Source organism: Meles meles, chromosome 13 (assembly GCF_922984935.1).
Source record: "Meles meles chromosome 13, mMelMel3.1 paternal haplotype, whole genome shotgun sequence".
NCBI lineage: Eukaryota > Metazoa > Chordata > Mammalia > Carnivora > Mustelidae > Meles > Meles meles.
In genome coordinates this window covers 8,814,696-8,834,993 of record NC_060078.1, presented here as the reverse complement: position 1 = coordinate 8,834,993, position 20,298 = coordinate 8,814,696, and the positions used below count along the sequence as shown (strand labels likewise).

At 36.6% G+C, this 20,298-nt stretch overlaps 1 protein-coding gene across 12 annotated transcripts in view; it reads right to left on the bottom strand.

Annotated features, from left to right (window-relative positions):
- The window catches only part of RYR2 (ryanodine receptor 2), a 749,188-nt gene that overhangs the window by 425,601 nt on the left and 303,289 nt on the right, over positions 1 to 20,298 (bottom strand). For 9 of the 12 annotated variants that reach the window (XM_046026812.1, XM_046026816.1, XM_046026818.1 and 6 more), the window contains exons 4-5: positions 10,676 to 10,696; positions 2,418 to 2,432 (exon numbers count right to left, since the gene is read on the bottom strand). In XM_046026812.1, the coding sequence (XP_045882768.1) occupies positions 2,418 to 2,432; positions 10,676 to 10,696 (36 nt within the window). The remainder of the gene's footprint in view (positions 1 to 2,417; positions 2,433 to 10,675; positions 10,697 to 20,298) is intronic. The other 3 variants (XM_046026813.1, XM_046026821.1, XM_046026822.1) reach the window with 1 other exon arrangement.

The following is a 20,298-nucleotide window of genomic DNA, read 5'->3' as shown; positions in this document are numbered from 1 at the left end:
TTCTTCTGGGGTCCCAATTACTAAATATTGTTCCATCTCACGGTATCACTTATCTCTCTAAATTCTCCCCTCCTGATCCAATAGTTGTTTATCTCTCCTTTTCTCAGCTTTATTCTCCATCATTTTGTCTTCACTAATTTTCTCTTCTGCCTCATTTATCTTAGCAGTTAGAGCCTCCTTTTTTTATTCCATCTCATTAATAGTCTTTTTCATTTTGATTTGGTTAGATTTTAATTCTTTTATTACTCCAGAAAGGGATTCTCTAGTATCTTCTATGATTTTTTTCAAGCCCAGCTAGTATCTTTATAATCGTCATTTTGAACTCTACTTCCAACATCTTACTAATATCCATATTGATTAGGTCCCTGGCAGTTTGTACTGTCTTTTATTCTTTTTTCTTTTATGTGAGTTTTTCCATTTTGTCATTTTGTCCAGAGAAAAATCGATGAATGAGAGAACAAAATGTTAAAAGGGTAACAAGGACCCCCCAAAATATACATCAAACAAATCAGAAACTGGGGGTAAAAGAAAGGGGAAAAAAAAATAATATGACCAAGCTGGTGACTAGAACAGAGCCATACACTAGATTTTGGGTGTATTTTGGTCTGTTAGAAGAAACTGCCTTCCAAATTTTAAAGAAAGAAAAACATATATATACAAAAATAGGGGTAAATAGAATGAATGGATGGAATATGACTGTAAAGATGAAAATGGAAAAATATTTTTAAAAAGGAATTCATAAGAAGTTGGTTTGAAAAAGAAAAACAATAAAAAAGAGGTGAGAATGTGATCAGGCAGGAGACTAGAACAAAGCCATACACTAGATTTAGGGTATATTTTGGTATGTTAGACGACACTGTGTCCCAAAATTTTAAGAAAGAGAATCTCCTGTGTGTCTGTGTGTACACACACACACACACACACACACACACAAGGTTAAATACAATGAAGGGAGAGAATATGACTTTTAAAATGAAAATTAAACAAGATTTTTAAAAAAGGAATTGATAAGATGTTGGTTGAAAAAGGAAAAAAGAAAACTTCAACAAAAAAAAAAAGAAGAAAAAGGAAAGAAAAATTTTAATTAATTTGAAAGACTAAAGAATCATGGGGGAAATGCCATGAATTTTATGTGCTCTATTCTCCTAGTGCTGGAGTCTTGCAATTCTCACTGATCGGTAAACTTGGTCTTGGCTGGATGTTCTTGCTGATCTTGTGGGGGAGGGGCCTGTTGCAGTGATTCTTAAATGTGCTTGCCATAGCAGAATTGCACTGCTCTTGCTAAGGGCCAGGCTAAGTAATCTGCTCAGGTTTGTTCTTGTTAGCTTTTGTTCCCTGAATGCTTTCCATCCAGCTTTGGAGGACAAGAATGGAGAAGGCAGCCTCCTGATCTTCAGCCCTGGAGGAGCCAAGAGCTCGGGCCCCCAGCTCCTCAGTGCACCCTCAGAAAAAAGCAATCACTCCCATCTCTCTGGTCTCTGGCAGCACTCAGTGCTCACCCAGCGTATGACCAAGCATTTCTATCTCTGCACACCAGCCCATCTGGAGTCTCCAGACCCAGCAGAGTCCTACAGCACACTCTTGCTCCACTCCTCCTGGGGGAAGATGGGGGAGTCTCCCTGGATCTGCCACTTGTGGGGTTCATGCTCAAAAAGCAGTGGTCCGACTGTGCCTTAGATCACGGTTTATGGCAATCCCAAGCTGAGAGCCCACTCCGTGGGTCTGCTTTGCAGCTGGCTTCCCTGCAACTTGGAAACTCTGCTGCACTCAGACATCTCTGGTCTTTCTGTGACCCGAGGGTCCTCGGACCACACTGTCCCAGTGAGGGCTCTATCCCCTGCTTAGCCTCTGGAGCAATGTCCCTCTGTAAAGCAGACTTCTAAAAGTTCCAATTTTGTGCTCTGCTGCTCTACCACTTGCCAGGAGCCAGCCTTTTCCCCACAGTCTATCTTCCTATAAGTAGCTCGGATTCACTTCTCTGCACGTCCTACCTTCCAGAAAGTGGTCTCTCTTCTGTTTCTAGAATTGCTGCTCTTCTACCTCTTGTTGAGTTTGTAGATGTTCAGAATAGTTAGTTAACTATAGCTGAATTCCTGGGACCAGAAGAAATTTAGGTCTGCTATTCCTCAGCCATCTTGCTCCTCCCCTCCCCAAAATATATGTTTGAACAGGAGAAATTCCTAGCATTGGCTAAATAAAACAACATATTACAATACAACCCAAGATGTCAAATGTTGTTCATTAAGCTGTCAAATCTAAATGAATGATTTATTTATTTTATTTACAAGTTCCAAAGTTTGGTTTACATTTAAAAAACTTGAAAATGTGATATGCCATGAATTTGAAAATAAGTAAAGGTAAACCAAACTTAAAATGCACAAAGTATTACATACATAAAAGATGATCCAATGTCTTACCTTCATCATGAATTTCTGTAAGGGCATAAAGAAAAGAGAGAAAATGTTAAATATACATTATTTCAAAGACTTGTTTTTAAATATCTCTTATTTACAAAGATTCCACCATTCAAAATGAAGTTATGTGAACAATAAGCATAAAAAACCACACTCGCTGTGGTGTCAAAGGGAAGTTTAATATCAACTACATGCTAGAGAAAAGCTGTAGCACGCAATACTTTTGTAGCTCTCTTCAAAAAATGTCTTTACATTAGTTTTTCCTATTCTTGTGAAAACATGCTCCTCTACTTTAATGCGTGATTCAATTTACAATACAGCTAAGCACCCAAAACAAAACAAAACAAAAAACAAAGGTAAAATCTCAAAAACTATACTCTGAAAATGCTTTAAATTTTTTTATTTCATCTTTTGCATAAAAATGCCATGATATAAACAGCAATGCAACAGAGTTTTGTAAAAATTGTGGATTAGAAACAGGTAAGGTGGATTATAAAATAAAATGCTGTGATAAACTGCTCCTATTTCATGCAAAATAACTATAAGCAAGTCCTACACACTACATATTGTGAAACGTGATTTTCAAAGAAAAATCACAAAAACTTCTTTTTCCTTTAAAATGACGCAGCCTCTTCTCACGATTTACATTTATTATAATAGCTCTTTTTTGCTTCTAAAAGTACATGGCATATCCTTATTTTCCTTTAGACCCATAGAGTTTGACTCCCTCTTCTTAGGAGAAGTACACAGATGAAAAAGAGCTAAGAAAGAAAAATGATATTATATTTCCAAACTTAGGATTAAATTTCATTGTCACAGCATGTAAGCCCTACAGAGAAAAAAGATACACATATTTATATTCATATTAGAGAAAACAGCAAGGGGAATTTTTCTAACATAGATATTTGTAAATACCACAGTAATGGTATTTCCTGAAACATACGTGCATAGTAATTTATGCATAATTAAATGGCAACTCTATTGCGACTCGATTTTTTTCTGTTTTTAATATTATAATTTGATTACAGTTTTGTTTAAATAATCTCTATACCCAAGGGGTGGGCTCAAACTCACAACCCCAAGATCAAGAGTTGCACACTCTTCTGACTGAGCCAGCCAGGCACCCCCCGTACTGTTATAATTTTAAGGAAAAAGTGTAAAGAACCATTTTATTCTTAGCTTTAAAGACATAGGCTGTTTGGTTACATTTTTGTAAGTGATAATGGTAAATGACAACAGAAAACTCATTTTTCATGATGAAACGGACCAATCACCTCCTATATGTGACCTCTGGTGATATATATAGCTATCACTACATGAGGAATTAGGAAAAATCATTTTTAAGGCTTAATTCAGAGAAAAACAAAAATCCAAACTTTTGTTACAGATCATGGTTTATGAAAGATACTTTATTCATGAGGTTTTTTTTTTTTCTTTAATTGATCTAGGTTTTGGAGATTTTTCCTTGAGAAATGTTCTCAACCAATATTGTCAGTTATCTAAGGTTAAACTAGTTCAGATCTGCAGTAAATAGAAAAAAAAGAATGGTCAGGGGAGTCTGAGGTCTGCTATTCACAGATTCTAAATTGTGTCTAACTATAAGAAGGGCAAGTCACAGGGGAGAATAATCTGGATATAGAGCAAATGAGAATGAAAACCGAAAATTAGCAAAGGCTAAAATATCCATCTATAAAATGAGAAACAATAGCAGATGTAATAGACTCACATTATCAAAAGATAATCAAAAACTTAAAAGATTATTATGGCATTACTGACGTTAGCTATTTGTACAAATCATTTGTTGGTCCATTTGGCTTAAGGGCTAGTGATAACAAAGTGGCAACATTGCGAGAAATGGATCATTCAAGATAAAAAATGCAAGATACATTAAAACAAAAAGGATAAATATGTTATTTTAATCTCAGTGTAAATTGTATAGGTATGATAAAAAGCAACAAAAAAGTAATAAAATCCTTTAAGCATTGCTGACTTGATTTAAAAAAAAAGAGAACAAAGAAACCCATGCATAAAGATAAATACTAGAGAACAGGCTTGATGTAGGTTGGATAATATCACCTTACGCTTACAAGTTACACTTATTTATTTCCCTCACAGAAAGATAATTAGGTAAAAGCTAAAATTCCTTTAGATGAGATACAGAAATGCAAGATTATAAACACAGAGTCCAGACACCACCATGGATTGACACTGCTTTCTGTCTCGCAAGAGACTGGTGAAGGATCAAACCCAAAGGGGGATTTTAGCTCTTTAGGGTGAAATTACAAGTAGCTGTACCTCAGTGTCCCGGGTTTAGTGTAATTACTTCAAAACTGGTAGTGAGATGAAGTTTCGGACATGATCAAGGGTTGGAGGCACCCCGTGCGTTACACAAAATGAACACAAACCAGCAAGAGAAAAAGCACTTCTTATGCTTTAACTCCAACAAAGATGGCCCTGGGGTCTAATGGATGGCAAACTTGAGCAGAACAGTCTTTGTCTAGAAGAGTATGCCATTTGATCTAGCACATCAGAAGACCTTAGGGATTTTTCTCAGCATATGCAAATGATCATGAGTAGAAAAACAAATCAAATAGCAATACTCCACTCTGAAAATTGTAATCAAACACCGGACATCATGAGAATGCATAATTACATTCAATCTGTTGCTGGTATAAAGAAACAGTGATTCGGGTGCGGTAAAAAGCTCCCCTACCATAATTATGCCTTTCAGTTCAACCTTGAGTTTTTTAAACTGTTTTTTCAGCTTTGTGAAATGACAGTTGACTAAAAAAAAAATTAATACTTCTGCCTATGGACCTGTTTTAGAAGTTTTAAAAGAATCTTTCTGAAACACCTTTTTAAATATCATATAGAACCAGAATTAGCACAAAATAATTTGGTGGCTTGTCACTAAGAAGAACTATCCAATACAAAAGTCTAAGGGACTAAGGCAAAATCTTGACTCAGGAGTCCTTTTAAAATGAAATTCCCATTAGGGGGATGAAATGTCCTACCCTGTAAACGACCTATCCATTGAATTTCATCTCATGGGCCACCTTTTCTTTCCATGTCTCAAGATGCTATGATCTCTCCATAATCTTCCAACTGGTAACCTCTCCTTTTGAGTGAGGATCCATCTGGTAAACTTCATTAGGTCAAGGAAAGAAAAAGGCATTTCACCACCAAAGACGTGGTGCTATTGGTGGCTATTTTTTTTAAACTAAAGACTAACTGACATGCAATGTTATATTAGTTTCAGGTGTACAATCTATTCATTTGACAATCTATACATTACTGGATGCCCCACAGTAAGTGTAATCACCATACCTTACTACAATATCACCGACTATATTCTCTATGTTGTGCTTTTCATCCCTGTGACTTCTTTTATAACTCGAAGTCTGAACCTCTTAATCGCCTTCACCCATTTTGCCCATACCCCCCCCCCAATCTCCCCTCTGGCCACTACTAGTTTGTTCTCTGCATTTATGAGTCTATTTCTGTTTTTTGTTATTGTTGTTTTTTCATCATTTTTTTGTTTTGTTTTTTAGATTCCACATGTAAATGAAATGATACAGTATTTATCTTTCTCTGTCTGACTTACTTCATGTATCATAAAACCCTCTAGACCCATCCATGCTGGTGGCTGTTTTAAGTTAATAATGTTCCCAACATATTTCAGGGAAAGAAAGAAGTTTAAGATTAACTCCAAGTTCCAAGTGTGTATCAATATAGACTATTGACTAGGACATATGGATATACACTTGTAAAAACAAAACCCTCAACTATTTCTTCTATGATCACAACATCATATGTGAATGCTTAAATTTCCAGGGACACCCCACTGAAAATATCCAAGACTGAATTGGTGGACAGACGTGTTGACTAGAGGCCCAGAAGGCATTTAAAAGAGTCACAGCTTCCAGCCCATGAAAGAATAATGGGACCTTAATGATAAAGGCCAGGGCTACGCTCTCACATTGTTCATATTAATGACAATCCCTGGCATCTAGTGATATGTGCATGCTCGTACCTTTTAAAAAATTCATTATATTCTGGGGGGCAGATCAGTAGTAATGTTGTCATTTTCAAACTATCAATAACTCGGTCCAGGCAAGGTTTAAATGGACTGCCTTTTCTTTTGAGTGTAATGGATTTGACATATATGCAGAATTATCTAGTTCTTCTTTAGAAGGGTAAAAAAATTAATAAAAAATAAATTATTCTTATAGTTTATTTCTTTTTTATGTATCTATACACATAGATATATAATTTATATCTAATTCTTCTTTAGAAGGGTAAAAAACATAAATTATTCTTATAAGTTACTATAAACCTCCCATTTTCTCTCTCAGACAGATGTTTGTAAATCACCAAGCTACATGAACATCCAAAACATGAAGCAGAAGAACTATTTAGGACTTACCTCTTTGGGTAACTTGTCTGGTGAAAAGATCTCTTAAATCAAAAACAACGAATTGATCTCCACACCAACTATAAAGATCATACTGACCTGAAGATACATAAAGCCTCACCTATGCTCAGACTACACTCTACATATAGAAAATTGTGTACATCAAGATGCAGAAGATTCCATTGTTTAAAACCATTTCAAACATGAACGAACCTTGATAACATGAAAACATTTCACAGACCCTCACATAATTGTACTTGCATAAGAAAACACATCATCTTTTTAAAAACTGCTCTGAGATAGGAACATTTGAAAGAACTTTTTATCATCTTAACAATTACAATGGCATCAATGTATTCTTAAAAAGAGCAAGTAAATATACAAGACCTCATTTGGTCTATAGACAACGCTTCACATATAAAAATATCACCACTTTTCCCATTCCTTCTCCCCAACTCCACCTGTGACCTGCAATCCCAGGCCCCACGTTAGAGACCAGTGCTCTGGGTTAGGGGTGCCAGAAGGCTGGGGTGGAGCAGAGGAAAATAACAGGCAATCAATCACCTATTACCCAGGACTCACCAATGTTATTCCCCTTTGGTGCATGAAGAGCAGCATTTGATTACTCAATGGGCTCATGATTACATGCAAAATACTCAGAGATGCTCCAAGAGACACTGGGAAACAAGTGGAGAGAGGGGAGGAGGGAGGGAGGAAGACATTGATTAAGACTGACTGATCGCCCTCGGATGAAGCTATCCAGAATCATGTTATCAGAAAATGGATAAAGAAGCCATCTCAATTTCCACATATATGTAAGTTTTAGAATGCTCCTAAAGGTCTTCATCTGGGGTTGTTAAATGTACTACGGAGATAAATATAAGAGCGTTAAAGTAGAACGCCTGTCTCAGAACAACGTGATGGCAAATACTACCACATTCTAGACCACCTAAGCAGGGACACCAAAGGGGGTGGCTGAAGATCCACTTGCCGCCTTTGGCTGATCCCCAGTTCTGGTCTTTCAGAAACAGATGGAGAGCAAAGAGCTGGTTTCTTAGAGGTAGGTTTTGCTCTCCCCCCACCCAAGCCTGCCTTTACCTCAAGCCTAGCAAGTGTGGCTTCAGAGACACCTGTGTCCTCAGGAAGCAGGACACTAGAGACCAGCATCTGACTGTGCCTGAAGATCAAGGAGAAGAGACATGCTCGCTAAGCAGGCTGTGTCCGCAGAGTGCAGGGCTGCCACTGGGAAGTGGCTTGCTGCCAACAAGCAGACTGGCCATCCTAGGAAGAGCCAGGCTAAGGAGGTCTGTAATGCCCCCAAGAGAACTTAGGACAAGGCAGTCATCACCACCGGCCAGTTGGGGGGCCACTGGTGGCAGCAAGAGAGCCACAGGTCTGATTTCTGGTGATGGGCATGCCCCCCAGAAAACCTTCCCAGGTGCTCCCGAAGTCAGCTTTAACACCGGGCAAACCTGATGAATGGCATTGCCATCAATAAAGACACCCTGCCAACTCTCCTTTTCTCCCATGTTTCCACTGCACCCTAAGAGGGGCAGGAGCTCTGAACAAGGGGCAGAAGTATGAGGAACCCATCAGTGAAGTGAGACGCAGCTCCCCACAGCCCTTTCCCCTCCAGGCCTCCCACCTGGAGTAGCCTGAGCCCCAAGACAAGTAACTTGCATTAACTTCAGATTTCATCTATTACACAGGATTGGGAGATTTAATTACCAAAATGACACTTGTAACTTAAAATGACTGAGGGATGTCTCACAGTCTGAATATAAGAAAGGTCATAGGACCCATCCTAATTTAACTAATGGGACGGAGGAGAACAAGCCCCACACAGAGCAGGTAGGTAGGTAGGCAGTTAGTATGTTTTTGGTTACCCTTCAAGGTACCTGTTAACAGTAGAATTTCAAACTTCCAATGACGAATACATTAAGATTTGAATTACATAAGTCTTCAAAGAAAGAAAGAGCTCAAACCTAAAATTTACTGAGTCCTATGCTCACAGTGATTATCAGTTTTCTCAAATGAATCCAGCAAGGTATTTTAATTATATGATACCTAAATGGCAGTATATTCCACCATCCATGTTTTATTATTAATATAATGGTAATATTTTAGAACAAGAAAGGACTAGTCCAGATACTAACCCTATAGACAAGATTATAATCCACAGAGAACCTACATAAGGTGAGGAACTGCCTGATTTTCAGCTCAATATTACTTCCATTACTTTCTCAGGATCAAAAAAGAAATCTCCACTGCAAAGATTTACAAATAAACTTAATTTTGAGATGTGAAATTGTTAACAAAAGTAAGAGAGAGAAAAGCCACATAGTGAGGGAGATCAAAAGTAACCAGCTACACAGAGGAAGAAAGGGAAATACTTACAGACAATGGCAAAGGGGGTTTCTATTTCTGTGAGCATCCTACTCCTGGGAGATTTGAAAGCGGCTTGAGTAGTTGGTTCAAGAAAAAGTGATCTAGGTACGGCACAGAAATAGTGTAATGGAAATGATGGGGTACAAAGATAAGAAAACACAAAAAGAATTGTTTCAGGATGGCTGATACTGCCAGGGGACCCCAAAAGGTGATAAACATGTTCTTAGAAACAGGCTTTCATTCCAAAACCAGAATAATGTAAAGCTTGGGTCAGAACTTTAGCTACAGGCATAGAAGATATGAAATTTCAAAACAAAAACAAATTGAACAAAATTAGGAATAGTTTAGTTATGAATAGATAGATAATGAATTTACATTATTGCCAGAAATATAATATAAAAGTAGTTCTCAAAATCAATATATATGTGTCATCATCATGGAAATGGCCACTTCTTTAAAAAAAAAAAAAAGGTTTCCATGAATATAAAAGGATATAGTAAGTGCAAAAGAACCAAGATTCACAAAAAAAGAGGTGAACATGCACTCATCTGGGAAACCACTGAAAGGCTCCCCCAAAAGTAGCAAAATATTCACAATATGGAGAATATTGAGATCTGATCCCACGATCAGGAAAATTAAGAAAGATAAAAATGAAACCCACCAGTTAAGCCAATCTTTAAAAAGTCATCCTATTAAGTCACAGAGCAAATCAACACAAAATAACACAACTATGAAAATAATACAATATGCCTCACTGCTCTGCATGCTCTGAAAAAAAGTGGATGGGGAACATCAGTGTTGGTAAGACTCTAATCTCCATTCAGAATTATTTGGGATAATCAGGGTTTTCAGGACTGGAAGGATCCTTCTCTCTCCCTCTCTTTTTAGCAGAAGAGGAAAGTGACACCAATGTAGTCATTAGGCCACTTCACATAGTGTGTCCCATGTTGGTCCAGTTAGTCTCCAGACTCCTGCCATGGCACCTTACCTCATGCTACTGCCATTCACCTTAGCTTTTTAAGATTACATTCATACAGATAACAAACCGTTTCTATAGTTACCTGGGAAAATAAAGGAACCAGGAAATAGGACTTGAAAGAGTCTAGATTCTTTTGATAAGAGATACACAATATTCATTCCTTTGACTTGATGAACATTCATTCAAAGCCTTCCTTTGATCAGAAGCATATCCTAATTACAAAGCCACTGATAGAGAAAGCCTATGCTTCTAAGGTGTGGGGAGGATTTCAATCTACCTCATTTCGGATGAAGAAAAAACGATCATTCGTAAGGTTCTAACTAGAAATTGGTACAAGATGGGTTCATTACAAGATAGCAGTTATTTTGAAGACTCTAGAGTCCAAGCCACACTGGGAAGCAAAGCAGAACGATTAGAGGCAACAGCAAACATGCACTCACTTAGATCACGATTTCTTTGTAAATACATGGAAACACATACCCATTTTTCCACATCAACTTGCTGTGGAAAGAAAAAGCCAAAATAAATAACGAGCAAATAAATACAGACCTGGCAACGTTTCAGTTAATCTCACTTAAATAAATAGTTATGAGATCCCTGCACCCAAATCTACTACTAACTCTAACGGATAGTAAAAATATTCAAAATTCTCATTAATAACATTTAATCTCCTGAAACAAAAAGAAAACTCAATTAATTTAGTGATTGGAACTTCTAAAGTTATTAGGCTAGAAAAGCACCAGGTACATGAATAATACTAATCCAACATATTCAGAAGCAAACATGAACCTTTCTTTACCTAATTCTCAAACCTAATAGGCCTCCTGATTTAGGGAGGACTGTTCTCCACTAAGTATCTATTTAATGAAAAAGGTCACTTTAGAAATCCAGCATCTAACTCTAAAAACCTTTCATGTAATACAAGTGAAACTTCTCTTACTCCAATCTTAATATTGTATAAAATGTCACAATATAACAAAAGGCATGCCTTGCTGAATAACTGAAATTATATCAGCATCAAATTATCTTCAAAATTGCATTTATTAATGAATGTATGTTAGCCTCATAATCATTATGTGATTCTTTAAAAAGCTCAGTGAAAATAATTATATTCCGAAGTGTAAAATAGAATTAAAAACCATACATCTACAAGGACCATCTTCTACAATGCCTTAGGACTCCCAGCCAATCAGTCAGAACAACAGGAACAAAAAAATTTGACACTGAGGAGAATACTCTGTGTCAGAGTTAAATCTCCATGACCCGCATCCCTTCTATAATACATATGATCAGTGTCCTGTGACTCTGGAGGTTTGCTTCAGATTCTTCATCCATTTAAGTTTATTTGTAACCCTTTTTCTTAGAAAATCCATTAATCAGGGAAGACGCTAACACTATTTTGGCAGAAATCTTGGGTCCTAGGTGAGAATCTGCTTCCCTTGGTAAGCAAGCTTCTAGGAGGAAATGTGCATACAATATAATATATGGAGTGGCTATCTTTAAGATATTATAAAGTGATATAAAAATATCAACCTAAATATACAGATAGAATTGTTTTTGAAGCCCCAGTGAATTTCTATTCACTTAAATTTCTTGTAATGGAGCACTTTGATTTAGTTAACAATTTGGCTAGTCCCCTGAAAAATCTGTATTAAACCTCTTCCCAACCTACGCGTTTTAAAAACACAACATTGATAATAAGAAAGAAAAATTTACTGAATGCAAAGGCCCAGTTTTCACTATACATTTTTAAGGTATTTGGCTATGATACAAAGCACAAGCCCTCATTTTAAACATTAACCTATTAGAGTGATGAATTTATTTCTCTGATTCTGGGGCAAAGGGAAGTTCGTTAAATTTAGTCAGTTATAAAATAGTTACCATTTATTTTTCTACCTCCAATAGGACAAATTCTTGTATTTATTGTCTTTCAAAAACAATAATTTAAGGAAATGTGCAATGATTTCCTTTAAATATTTGCCAGTAAAACAAAATACACCATTTCAGTGATTTCAATGATTAGCAAAGACATTATATTAGCCCATCACTATTTTCATTTCTAAATGTTAACTGCTCCCTCTCAGTTTGCATCAGTGCAAAGATAGAGGATTGCAGGATTTTTCTAGAAGAAAGAGAACTTATAATTAAGAATCAAAGCTGTTTAAAAAAAGAATCAAAACTGTTATTAGTAATAGAAGTTCTTTAATGATATATATTAACAAAGAGAAACAGTTCTTAAGTAGCAAAAATTAGTAGCAATATACCAAATTCTGTATCCCAATACCCAAAGAAAGGCTTAGCAACAGCATGTCCTGGAGATGAATTATCAGATCAACACATAAGACAAGACAAACAGCCCACAGATTTACAAGATGAAAGTGCAGTAAAGTTGTAATTATGCATAAGCGATGCAGAAAGATTTCATGACACGTCTCTTATTAATGTTAACAAGAGGCATTTCATTAAATGCCTGCAAATGGTGAAGAGGAGAATGATTTCTTGGAGCTAGTTGAAGAAGGGGAATATAAAGTCCACAATAACCTTGATTAATTTTAGAGTTTAAATAATTACCAAATCCATACAGCATGTCAGACAAACGAACATTCATTCCAATCATTTATTATCCAAACATGTGTCATTTAAAAAAAATAGAGATTTTGTTAATTTAGAGAAAATAAACATTTTAATATCACCAGGAAGTTGCATCATATATTCTATCATAACACGACTAATAAAGGGCAATCTCATTTTTCAAATAAAACAAAATTTCCATTAAGAAAAACAAAATTTAAATACCAACCTCATTTAACAGAGAGGACAGGAGTTCAAAATATAATACAAAAGTAATTAATTCTGAATTATATCATTATATGAAAGATAGAATGTTCATAGGGCATCTCTTTTTATAATCATATTTTAATTAATACATTTTGGACATATAAACATGAACTATCCCAAAACCTTAAAAAAAAAATTCCAAATTGCTTAACTCATTTTACTGTGTAAGCTGAGAAATTTTACTGTTATTAAATCTGTAAGCCAACCATTAAGCAGTTTCTATGTGCTCTGCTTTGAACTAAATGCTTTACATGTAATCTTACTGTCTGCATTTTACAATATGAGGAAACAAAGGAAATATAAAGGTGTTAGGAACACAATGAAAAAAAAAGTTACTTAGTTACAAAACAATGGAACTTGACCTGAAATTGGGTCTCTGACTTCAAAGCCCATACTCCCTTACCACTGCTACGTACACCATACACAAGTTATATCATTTTCTTCTTTTTTTTTAAGATCTTTATTTATTTATTTGAGAAAGAGAGAGAGAGACAGAGAGAGAGAGCATGCATGAGCAGAGGGGAGGGACAGAGGGAAAGGGAAAGAGAAGCAGACTCCCCACTAGGGAGCATAATGCCAGGCACCATCCCAGGACCCTGGGATCATGACCTGAACCAAAGGCAGACGCCCAACTGACTGAGTCACCCAGGCTCTTTTGTTTCAAAATTTTATTCTGCATTTAATTTGAAATTGCTCTATAGCCTATTTCTTTCTGGTAATTGCCACCCAATACAATGTGTTAACATCTAAATAAGAAAAAGTAAAAGGCACCTCAAGGTTTTTTTTTAAGTAGGCTCATGCCCAATGTGAGCCACAAACTCACAACCCTGAGATCAAGACTCGGACACTCTACAGACTGAGCCAGCCAGGCGTCCCAAATTCTTGTAACATCGAAGATGTTAAATTTCAGTTGTTCAAGGCATGTTTGGTTTTCTGCATAGATACATTTCTAAATAATTACACTGCAACAATAAAACATTCATCATGAATATACGTTTTTTAATATCAAGGCATAACACAAAAAACACAAAAAACATAATTCAATGCAAGCCTACAATCTACTACCATGTTGTTAAATTTTTTTAAGTAATAAATTACAGAAAAATGAAAAGAAAAAAACTGTTCTACCCTATAAATAATTCTCCACCACACAGGCTGTTTATTATTAAGACTGCAAGGGAGGGGGTGGGGACATGACAATTTGCACACTGTGTTCCGGGATTCAAAATATGATGAAGTCATCTAGATTTTTTTTTAAAGTAAATTATGATCTGGAGAGGCCATGTTTTTAATGAACGTAATCAGTTCAGAAAAATATGTAAGTCATGGGTATATGGTTTGCTGAAATTTTACTGAGTAAACAAACCCATGTAATCAGCACCCAGATCTAAATATAGGACACTACTATGACCTCAAGCATACCTTCACATCCACCCTGAAGGTAACCATTATTCTATCACTATTAATTAGTTTTGCCCTTTCTTATTTTGAAAATAAAGACTATGTCCTCTTTTTAACTAGCTCCTTTAGCTGATATTAGTTTATAAAATTCATCACGTTCTTGTACGTGGTAGTAATTAATTCACTTTCCCAGCTTTATAACATTCCATTGTATGAATACATCACAATTTACTTATCCATTCAACAGCTGGAGTAGTGAGTGATCTATTGCAACTTGGAAATGGAACTACTAAAATTTTTCCCCAGTTTTTCAAACAAGTCTGGCCCAAACAGTAAAACTCCAAAATAAATTAAAACTCCAAAATAAATTAAAACTACTTTGTTTTGCATCACTCGGCATCAGGAAAATACAAATCAAAACCACAATGAGACAGCACCTCACTCACACCAGTCACAATGGCTAAAATCATCAAGTCAGGAAACGACAAATGTTATCAAGGATTCAGTGAAAGGGGATCCCTCTCACACCGTTGGTGGGAATGCAAGCTCGTGCAGCCACTCCTGGAGAAGAGCAGGGAGGTTCCCCAAGAAGTTAGAAACAGAGCTACCCTACAACCCAGCAATTGTGCTACTGGGTATTTAACCCAACGATACATATGTAGCGATCTGAAGGGGCACGTGCACCCCAATGTTTACAGCAGCAATGTCCACAACAGCTAAACTATAGAAAGAGCCCAGATGTCCATCGACAGATGAATGGATAAAAATGTGGTGTGTGTGACACACACACATGCTGAAATACTACTCAGCCATCAAAAAAACCCAGAAATCTTGTCATTTGCAATGTATTATGCTAAGTAAAATAAGTCCATCAGAGAAAGACAATTATCATGTTGTTTCACTCATATGTGGAATATAAGAAATAGCACAGAGGATCATGGGGTACGAGAGGGAGAACTGAATGGGGAAAAATCAGAGGGAGACAAACCATGAGAGAATCTTCACACTAGGAAACAAACAGGTTGCTGGAGGGGAGGGGAGGGGGGGACGGGATAACAGGGTGATGGGCATTAAGGAGGACACATCATGTAATGAGCACTGGGTGTTTACACAATGGATGAATTACTGAAGTCTACATCTGAAACTAATGATGTATTTTATGTTGGTTAATAAGATTTAAATAAAAAAAAAAAAACCCTACTTTGTTTTGGCTTACATGTTTCCTTTCTCCCACCTCCGCAAAACAAAACAGATCCTCGGTGCCTAGTTATTTGTTGAATGAGTTACCCAACTGCCATTGAATAAGGAATTAAAATCACATTATACACTTTTATTAAAATACTGGCATGTATATAGGTTAATTACATCTCAACAAGCAGTGAGTTTATCCCTTGGCAACAGAAAGAAACTAATACTTATTACGAATCTACTACTACAGATACTGTGCTGGGTATTTTTTTTTTTTATTTATTTTTTCAGCGTAACAGTATTCATTGTTTTTGCACAACACCCAGTGCTCCATGCAATACGTGCCCTCCCTATTACCCACCACCTGGTTCTCCCAACCTCCCACCCCTGACCCTTCAAAACCCTCAGGTTGTTTTCAGAGTCCATAGTCTCTTATGGTTCGCCTTCCCTTCCAATTTTTTTTTTTTTTTATAAACATATAATATATTTTTATCCCCAGGGGTACAGGTCTGTGAATCGCCAGGTTTACACACTTCACAGCACTCACGATATGTGCTGGGTATTTTTATACTCACTTTCTCCCTTGTAACTGTAAGTTTTCACAGTTACAAAGATATATTTTTTTCTTTATTTCTGCTTTCTTTTTGATTTTCATATATATTTACAAATAACAGAATTAAAGATTCACCGGATCTCAAACTGAGGTATTTACCTAAATGCTCTCTGGAGTGAGCCACATAATATTAAAATGGAAAATACGAAGTATTAAATTAGAATGGAGAGATGTGGTGTTAATGCTGAGGAAATTATAATTTTAAAAAAGGCATGTCTCCATAATTCAATATTGAACGTGGTTTGTATTTTAAACCACACGAGACCTCAAAGTCCTCTCTGTCATCAGTTGAAGAAAAAAAAAGCTCATCATAAACTTAATTAAGCAAATGAAGTCACAAAAGGGAAGTCCAGAAAAATTCACTGAATTACACTTTGGTCCCATTTCTTGGCTTTATTCAGACTTTTTTATTAATCAGGCAGAAACCTTCATATTTGGGGGAGTATATGAAACAATGAAACAGCTTTAACACAATACGGTAAACTTGACAATCTCCTACACCAGCACATTTAACTCAATTGTAGGAAAGAGTTTAGAAAATCTACATGAAAGTATTTTTTTCTGTCTAAAAGTTAAACTAAGTGATAAAAGACTAAGATCTACCACTTCCTAAATTATTCCCATTTTAGAAAAGGAACAGTTCCTATAATACTGCTTAAATTGCTTTCTGAATTTATTCAAAGCCTCAGGAACACCCACTTTCTCTTTAAGCAGAGAATATGTCAAAATGGCTCTTGCATAAACTTTAATGTTAACAAATTCAAATAGATAGGTGCTAATGAATAATATAGTAGCTCTCTTCCAGGTAGGTTCTCATGAGAATTACTATGTTCAATTAAATACCACGAGTAAATTCATTTGGGAAAATTGATCATCAAGAAAAGTATTAATAATCTGTGAGGGGGAAAAGTAATGAGGTGGAACTTGCCCTACTAAATATCAAAACATTTCCAAAATACAATGATCAAATCAGTGCTGTTTGGGTATAATAATGGACAAACATATATGACAGAATGTTTCATATTTGGGAATGTATGACTTTAATGTATGACTAAAAAGTATCACAATCAGTAGGAAATGGAATAATCAGTCATGAACAAGGATGGAACTTTTGCTTAGCTATTGGGGAAAATAATTAATTGAAATACTAACCTTAAATGAACTCTAAATGAATCTACTATGAGAAATAATAAACTCCATATAATAACAAACTAATAAATTCCAGATTCATTTACTATAAAAAAGTGAGGGATGCAGGACGCCTGCGTGGCTCAGTTGGTGAAGCATCTGCCTTTGGCTCAGGTCAGGATCCCAGGGCTCTGGGAAAGAACCCCAAGTGTGGCTCCCCTGCTCAGTGAAGAGCCTGATTCTCCCCCTGCCTCTCCCCCCACTCATGATAAATTCTTTAAAAAAAAAAAAAAAGAAAGAAAGAAAAAGGTGAGGGATTCAAAGATGGATACACTGATTCTAACAGAACAATTCAATGCAATTCCAGTGAAAATCCCAGTAAGCTATTTTGTGGATACTGACAAACTGATTCTAAAGCTTATATGGGAATGCAAAAAAAAAACTCAGAATATCCAACACAACACTGAAGAAGAAAAATTAAGAAGATGGACACTCTCCAACATTGAGACTTAATCTAAAGCTACAGTCATCAAGACAGTATGGGACTGGCAAAAGAACAAAGAGATCCCTAGAACAGAAGAGAAAACCCAGAAACAGACCCACATAAATACAGTCAACTGATCTTTGGCCAATGGTCAAAGGTAATGCAATGAAAAAAGGATGGTATTTTTTACCAAATAATGCTGGAATAACTGGACATCCTCATGAAAAAAAGAAAGAATCTAGATATAGTCCTTAAACCCCTTCTAAAAATTAATTAGAAATGGATCACATACTTAAATGTAACACATCAATCAGTAAAACCCCTGGAAGGTAACACAGGCGAAAATCTGCATGAGCCTGTGTTTTGCAAGGACATTTTAGATACCACCACCAAAGCATGATCCATGAGAAAAAAATTTGACAAGCTAGGCTTCGTTAAAATTAAATCCTATGTTCTGTTAAAGACTGTGTTAGCCAAATGGAAAGACAAGCCATAAATGGGAGAAAATTTTTGCAAAATACATATATGATAAAGGACTGGCATCCAGAATATACTGGATTAAGTACTCTTAAAACATAGCAATGGAAACAGCCCAGTTAAAAAAAGATTTCATGGGCACCTCACCAAAGAAGACATCAGATAGCAAATAAGCATATGAAAAGATGTTCAACATAGTATGTCATCAGGGAATTGCAAACTAAATTCACACTAAGATACCACTACACATCTGTAAGAATGGCTAAAATCCAAAGACTGACAACAGCAAATGCTGAGGGTGATGTGGAGGAACAGGAACTCTAGTTCATTGTTAGCAGGAATGCAACATGACATAGCGACTTTGGAAGAGAGTGTCTTACAAAAATAAGCATACTGTTAATGCTGTCATCCTGTAGTCACATTCCTTAGTGTTCACACAAAGGAATTTAAAGTTTATGTCTACATGAAACCTGCACGTGAGTTCACAGCAATTTTATTCACAATTGCCAAAATTTGTAAGCATCCAAGATGTCCTTCAGCAGGTGAATGGATAAACTGTTGGGCCCCCATACAATGGAACACTATTCAGGATTAAAAAGAAAGGAGCTTTCAAGCTAGGCAAAGACACGGAGGAGTATCAAATACACACTGAAAGAAACTCGTGTGAAAAGAGTATGTACTATATGATTCCAACTATATGAAACTATGGAAAAGGCATAACTATGGAAACAGTAATAGATCAGTGGTTTCCAGTGGTTGGGAGAGGGAGGAATAATAGGGGGAGAAGAGGGGGTTTTTAGGGTGGTAAAACCATTCTGTATGACACAATCATCATGGATACATGACATCAAACCTTTGTCAAAACTCACAGATCATACAGCACGAAGAGTGAACCCCAATGTAAACAGTGTGCCTTTCTGCGATCAGGATGCCATCAACATTGGGCTCACCAATTGTAACAAGGGTACCACGAAGGCAAGACCATAATTATAGGGAAACTGAGTGCAGGGGTTATGGGAAAAAAAGTGAAATAAAAAGCTTTTCAGACATAAAAGGCATTTTCACATAAAAAAGTGGGTATAATACATACCAAATAGTTGTTATGTAATATAAAACGAGAGAAGCGTAAGCAACTGTCAAAACCCAGTGACAGGGGCTCTGTGAGTGGAAATACTACTGCTGGCCAGGAGATTTACGAAATTGGTCAAGGAAGAGGACCCTTGGAACACGTGCAGAGAACAAGGGAGTGTACTTCTGAAAGACCCAGGAATCTAAGCTGAGGCATGAGTGTGGTAAGCATACAAGGAATGCTATCTGCCGAAAACAGAGCATATTCAGGGAGTGAGTCCAGACTGGATGGCGGATGGACAGAAGAAGGGAGAAAGAAAGAAAAACCAGCACCTACATTCCCTCACAAACACTGAACTCACAGAGCAACAATTAAATCAGAACAGTCTGTGCAGGGAACAGACACAGAGGGTGATCTGATGATTGGCTCGACCCGTCGAGGTACACAGATTCTTTCCTAATTCATACTTGAGTGGCTCTCAGAAGCAGCAACTCCTTATGGGGAAAAACTGCAAAGCAATCAACCAAATTTATGTATCCAGGCAGGATCCTCCTCAAATCATTCCTGCTGGTTTAGCAACTAGAGCTCATGACTGAGTCAATGAGAGAATTCACTTCTCTCCTCCTATAATTGTTATACACACTAACACTTCTATTCTGTAAACCACTAGAAACAAATCAAAATTTCCAGGCCACAGATGTGTACATTCAAATCCCCTTTTTATCTCTGACCCCGAAACCTTATTTTTATTCCTTCACTCCCCAGAAAAGCATTTTCCTAGTGTTTTCAAGGCACACATTCCTCTCATACCCTGTGGCCCTGTCTGGGAAGAAACCATCCTGGCTTTCAGACTCCCTCTCACCATCTCCTCTGCAGAGACCATGCACCTGGTTACTCATCTGTAG